The sequence below is a fragment of the Propithecus coquereli genome, unplaced genomic scaffold, assembly GCF_000956105.1.
Source record: "Propithecus coquereli isolate 6110/MARCELLA unplaced genomic scaffold, Pcoq_1.0 Scaffold404, whole genome shotgun sequence".
Taxonomy (NCBI): Eukaryota; Metazoa; Chordata; class Mammalia; order Primates; family Indriidae; genus Propithecus; species Propithecus coquereli.
The window spans coordinates 1,075,200-1,081,325 of NW_012149775.1; the positions used below are offsets into that span (position 1 = coordinate 1,075,200).

Sequence of the window (6,126 nt, forward strand, 5' to 3'; positions counted from 1 at the left end):
GCAGGGGATGGAACCTTCCAGAAGTGGGCGGCTGTGGTGGTGCCTTCTGGAGAGGAGCAGAGATACACGTGCCATGTGCAGCACGAGGGGCTGCCAGATCCCCTCACCCTGAGATGGGGTAAGGAAGGGATCAGGGGTCAGGTCTCTTCTCAGGAAAGCAGGGGCCCTTCTGGAGCCCTTCAGCAGGGTCAGGGCTGAGCCTGGGGTCAGGCCCCTCACCTTCCCGTCCTTTCCCAGAGCCGCCTTCCCAGCCCAGCGTCCCCATGGTGGGCATCGTTGCTGGCCTGGTTCTCCTTGGAGCTGTGCTCACTGGAGCTGTGGTCGCCACTGTGATGTGGAGGAAGAAGAGCTCAGGTGGGGAAGGGGTGAGGGTGGGATTGGGGTTTTCTTGTCCCACTGGAGGTTTCATGCGCAGGCAGAAGTGTGCCCTGCCTCATTCACGGGCCTTGTTTGCTCACACTTGCTCTATTGTAAAGGACGTGGAAAATGAAGAACAAATTTATCACCTTGATGATTGTGATAATGGGGATCTGAATCCCAGAAGTCACAGGTCACAGGGACGAGTCCCTGCTGAGGACAGACCTCCAGGAGGGCAGTTGGTTCAGTCCCTCCTTTCCTCGTGTTTCTTAATCTTGGCCTAGATCTTCAGTCACAGTTCTGGAACCTTCTCTGGGGTCCAAGACTAGGGGGATTTTCTAGGACCTCATGGCCCTGCCTCCTCTCTGGCCTCTCACAGGGCATTTTCTTCCCACAGGTGGAAAAGGGGGGAGCTACGCTCAGGCTGCCTGTAAGTATGGGGGACTTATCCCTGAGACCTTTTGGACAGTGTAGACAGGAGCCCATGGGGGAGCTCCCACACCCCATAATTCCTCCTGTAGCTGTATCTCCTGTGGGCTCTGACCAGGTCCTGTTTTGTTCTACCCCAGGCAGCGACAGTGCCCAGGGCTCGGATGTGTCTCTCACGGCTCGTAAAGGTGAGAGCCTGGGGGCCTGATATGGGAGGGGGTGGGGCAGCAGGAACACAGCTGGGCTTCTGGAGAGACTTTGACGGGGCATTATGAGTGTGTGGTGCCCTATTCGGAGTGTCACCACTTACTGTGACTGACCTGAATTTCTTCCTGATTATTTTTTTCTCCAGCATGAGACAGCTGCCTGGGTGGGATTGAGCAATGCAGTATTTATTCACGCCTCCCCTTTGTGGCTTCAGGAGCCTCTGACTTCTTTATCTACAAAGGCACCTAAATGACTCTGCGTCCCTGTTCCTGTAATGTGATGAGGTGGAGAGGCCAGCCCACCCCTGTGACCTGCTCCTTCTGTCACGCTGATCCATGTGCTGTGCCCAATCATGTTTCCTGTTCCAGCGAGGAAGGGCTGGGATGTCTCCATCCCTGTCTCAACATCATGGTGCACTGAGCTACTCCCCTACTGAGAATAAGAATTGAATATAAATTTGTTTTCTCAAATTCTTGCAATGAGACATTGATGGGTTAATTAAAGGAGGAGTTTCCTAAAATTTGAGAGTGGAAATAAATGGAAGACCTGAGAATCTTCCAGAATCCTTGTGTTTGCTTTGCTGAGTCTACTGCAGGTGGGGACAGGAGAAGGCTATGAGGAGCCCAGTATGGAGTGGGCTGTGCCCAGTCAGTGCTCAGTCCATCATGGGCTTTATGTGGTCACCCCTTGGCTGTGTCATCCTCTCTGCTCTGTTGTCCTTGTCCCAGTAGAACCTTGTCCAGCAGGACCTGGACAAGGAGGATGACGGAGGCTGAGATACCCCCAGGGCAGCCCCTGCACACAGGAGTCTCTGTGGTATCAAAAGATGAACTTTCAGACCCAGAAAGCTCTTGCCCTCCTAGGGCTCTTTCCTGGACTCTATTCTCCATCTGTTCCCCAGACTTTTTATTCCTTTTTTATTTATTTTTAGTTTTTACAGATACATAATAATTGTCTATGTTTATGGGGTACATGTGATGTTTCAGTACAGGCATAAAATGTATAATGATCACATCTGGGTAATTAGACTCCCTCACCTCAAAGATTTATCATTTCTTTGTTTTGGGAACATACTAAATCTTCTCGTCTAGTTCATTTGAAATATACAGTAAATTATTGTTAACTACAATCACCCTGTTGCCCTACCGGACACTAGATCTTATTCCTTCTACCAAACTGTATTTTTATACTCAACCCAGCCTCCGGTAACCACCATTCTATTCACCACCTCTGTGAGGTCAGTTTTTTTTAGCTCCCACATGTGAGAGAGACACGCGATGTCTGTGTCTGGCTTATTTCTCTTGACACAACGTCCTCCAGTTCCATCCGTGTTGCTGCACCCAACCTTTTTACAGGAACCCAATTCTGGAATTAGCAGAGAGGAGGGATCCCACCACTCCTTAGCTCAGATAAATTCGTATTAGATTTCTATCTCGGCCCACCTACCCCTATCCCTGCTGCCCTTAGTTCTGGTAATCCTGTCGCTGGCTCAAATCCAAACTCAAGGATTTATAAAGTAGGCTCTAAGTTAGATGCATATTTGTGTGGAAAATTGGACCCACAGTCAAGGATGATGGTTATTCCTAGGGGAGAAATATCTCTGTGTTGCTGAAGTGTGCAGGAAGGTTGTGTGGGAGGGAGGGAGGACACAATAGCACAGGTGGCATTGATGTCAGTGTGTAAGGACAATGTCAGTGTGACAGGACCCTGTGCTGTGTCTGCCACAAAACAGCACTTGCCCTGAGGTTACATTAATAAAGATCCTGTGTCTAGACTACGGAGGTGCTTTACAGTGATTGTTCATTCAACTGTCATTGGTCGGCCAGATACAAGACAGACTGTTCCTGCACGTGAGGAACATCGTTAAAGTAAAAACAGAAATATTCCTGGCTTCTGCAGCGTATGTTCCAGTGGGAAGAGACAGACTATGTTCTATGAGCAGAGCAAACAAGGAAAGTGTTTCTGTTAGAAGATGGTGAGTGTTACAGGGGAACATGATCCCTAGTGTGGGGTGTGGGGACAGGCAAGGTGGCTGTGGCACTGGGGGGTCAGCGTGGCCCTTGTTGCAAAGAAGGGAAGCATGGACGCTGCGTGCTCTGAGGAAGGATTTGAAGGACACGATGAAGTATCTGCAAGGCGCTAGGGAAGTTCTTTCCAGGCAGGGGAAGCTCAGCGCAAACGCACGGGGGCAGGAAGGCGTCTGCGCTGCGGGAGGGGCGAGGAGGCCGGGAGGCTGCACAGAGAGCAACTGAGATGAGGTCAGAGGTGGGGCTGGAGCAGGTGGGCCTGAGGGTGTGGGGAGGGTCTGACCTTCGCTCTGAGTGAGACGGGGACTTACAGGACAGTTCTGAGCAGAAGACGACATGGTGCAACTTCCCTTTTTAAAGAGTCTGTCTGGCTGCTGTGCTGAGAGCAGAACTGAGCGGCGGGAGGAGCGAGGAGTGGGGGAACAGCGGGAAAGGAGGGCAGGTTCCAGGCTGCAGGGGGCGGCTGAGCAGCGGAAATCCAGGGAGGCGCTGGGTTCTGGATCCATTTCGAAGATGGACTCTACAGCGTCTCCTAGTGCATCTGGGGTGTGAGAAGAGGCGTCCGGGAGGACACGCACAGTGTGGGCTGTGTGAGCGGAAGGACGGAGCTGCCGGCGGAGATGGGGACTACTGTGGCAGGGCGTATTTGAGGAGGGGGCATCGCAGGCATTCAGTGGAGGAGGCGCCACCAGGAGTGCGGGGGAGGGGGCCGAGGCGGCAGCTGGATAACAAGTCTGGACTTTAGGAGAAATGTCTGGGCTGGAGGAATAGATTTGGGGGGTGACACCATGTAACTGATTTTTAAAGCCTCCAGCGGGGATGAGGTCGCCAAGGGAGTGACTGGCTACAGGAGAGAAAGGGAACAAGGGCTGAACCCTGGGCCTCCAGTGCTGAGGATCTGATCCGGCCACACGCCCAGAGCCGACTGCACAGTTCTGTGGCCACATCCAGGAGGCGCGGAGACCAGGGAGTCCCAGACTGCACCGTTTGCAGGGTCCCCTGGATGTGGCGCTGAGACACGGAAAGTCAGGAGTGGAGCATGATGTCCCTTGTTCGTGACAAGGGTGGAGCTGATGCTGCTGGTCTTCAGGTCACACGTCTGCCCCAAGAACACAGAGCAGGATCCCCACGTGTGCGCTTAGCCCCCCTGCAGGGCTTGGTAAACACGCGACTCCTTGCTCTTCTGCGTGATGCTCTGAGCGGTGGCTCTGGGAGAGGCCTGAGTGTTGTCTAAGTGCCACCAGCAAGGCCAGTGCCCAGCCAGACTGCAGCCCTGAGGCCAGTGACCAGAGGGTGCTCAGGGTGGGTCTTACCCCCATTTAAATGTCCTCTTTTCCCTTGGGAAGAAAAGGGAGAACATATGTCATTAATTATGAGACATGATGTTGGGAGATTCCCATCATTCTCTCTACCGTGGGGTACAGCCAGGTAGAAGGTTCCAGTATTGGCTCTCAGCTCTGCATAGAGACCATCCCTGAATGCTGCTCTCTGACACTGTGCTCCAGACTGATTTCTCACTCACTTCTTGGAGCAAACAATGGAAGCCAAATTTTTCCAATTTACACATAAAGTCGTATATATGCTATTGGGGAGTAATTTTATTGTAGGGAAGGCCACAAAGCCAGGCTTGTGGCTACACAGCCAGGAGCAGAATCCACAGTCCACGGTAGGTCAGGTCCCTCATAGGAACCCCTGCCCCTGCTGCTGGGGACAGATGCCACTGCTCACACCTCTGACACCCTGATGCTGGACACTGGGCCCTGTGGTGAGGACTGCTGTCAATGCTGCTCCTGGCAAGTGGACGTCACCACTGCCACTTGTCTGTCTTTACCAAAATGTGTTCTGCACAGTCCCAGCCCCTCTGTGTCACCTCGTCCTGGTCAGAGTCTGGCAGGTGGAGCCTGAGCCTCATGTCTGTGTTCAACGGAGGGGTGACTGGAGAGTATCCTTTCCTGTGGAGGGAGGTGGTTTCTGTCCCCTCTGAAGATTTTCAGTGTGCAATTTTGATATAGCATGAGGGTGCAGGTGCCGGGAGGCGAGGGGTGGAAGAAGAGTGACAAACTCCCATCTTTGCAGCAGTGATGTGAGATTAGAGCTTCGTCTGGCACTTTGCAGGCTCTTGGTCGGCCGGATGAACAAGAGACTAGTAAACAACATCTTTCCACCCATTCCCTCGAGAGTATGATGTTACCTCCAGCTTTCGTCTGTACCCGTGTGCACTCTTCGTCATTGGGGTGGTATCGTGGTGTTAGAAGCGACCCCCAGTGTCGTTAAGAGAGCAGTCAGACACTGCAAACTGTCTGGGTAAGGAAGGCCCAACCTTTACTTCTGATCAGAAGGGCGCCAGCGGCAGTCAGAGCAGCTGCGCTACAGGGGGTCCTCACCTTTTATCCCCAACGCAGACCTGTGGCTGTGTCTCATCCCATTGGCCGAGAATTCCACCCACAATCTTGTTCTTACCCGACTGGCTAAGGGGTGTTGCTAAGACACACAGGAAGAGGGGGTAGGGGCTCTCAGTGTAGTAGACGTTTAGAGTTGGTGGGCCAGTCAGGCACAGTAAGGTGTGTGGGAGTGTGTTACTTCCTGACACTTTGGCAGAAAAGATCAAGCCAAGGTTATCTCCCCCTACAATTTCCCCCTCTTTTATGTTAGACTTTTCCACTCTTTTCTTCAAGTTCAATGAGGAGGAGATGACTTTGGTGTTCTTGGTCTTCTAACAGTAACAACCTGTTTTCATATGGGGGTGAAAGAGGTTGTTTAGTTAGGGCTGTTTCTATTACTCTTTGGATTAGTCCTCTAGCACAAGGGATAACGCAACATCCCTTTAATGTTAAGACACCAAATACAATAATTAAGGAAGTTAGCACTGATGTCATCAAAACTTTCCATTTTCCAAACCACTGCTCCATGAGGCTGGTGAAAGTGTCACCTGTCCCTGAGTTTTCGGCTAGCTCATCAGCCAAGGTAGTAAGTGCTTGCAGAGCTTTGGTGACTGTGCCATCCGGAGCTGTGCTGTTGGGGGTGTGAGTGCAGCACTGGCCTCCAGTCATGACACACACTCCCTTTTTCTGCTAACATCATATCTAAAGCCATTCCATTCTCCCAA

The 6,126-nt window shown here is 52.1% G+C and overlaps 1 protein-coding gene across 1 annotated transcript in view; it reads left to right on the forward strand.

Moving 5' to 3' along the window:
* The first annotated feature begins 263 nt into the window (after positions 1–263).
* The window catches only part of LOC105817268 (patr class I histocompatibility antigen, A-108 alpha chain-like), a 7,590-nt gene continuing 1,727 nt past the window's right edge, over positions 264–6,126 (forward strand). The window contains exons 1-3 of the mRNA XM_012652903.1: positions 264–354; positions 927–974; positions 3,940–4,045. Coding sequence (XP_012508357.1) covers positions 264–354; positions 927–974; positions 3,940–4,045 — 245 coding nt within the window. The remainder of the gene's footprint in view (positions 355–926; positions 975–3,939; positions 4,046–6,126) is intronic.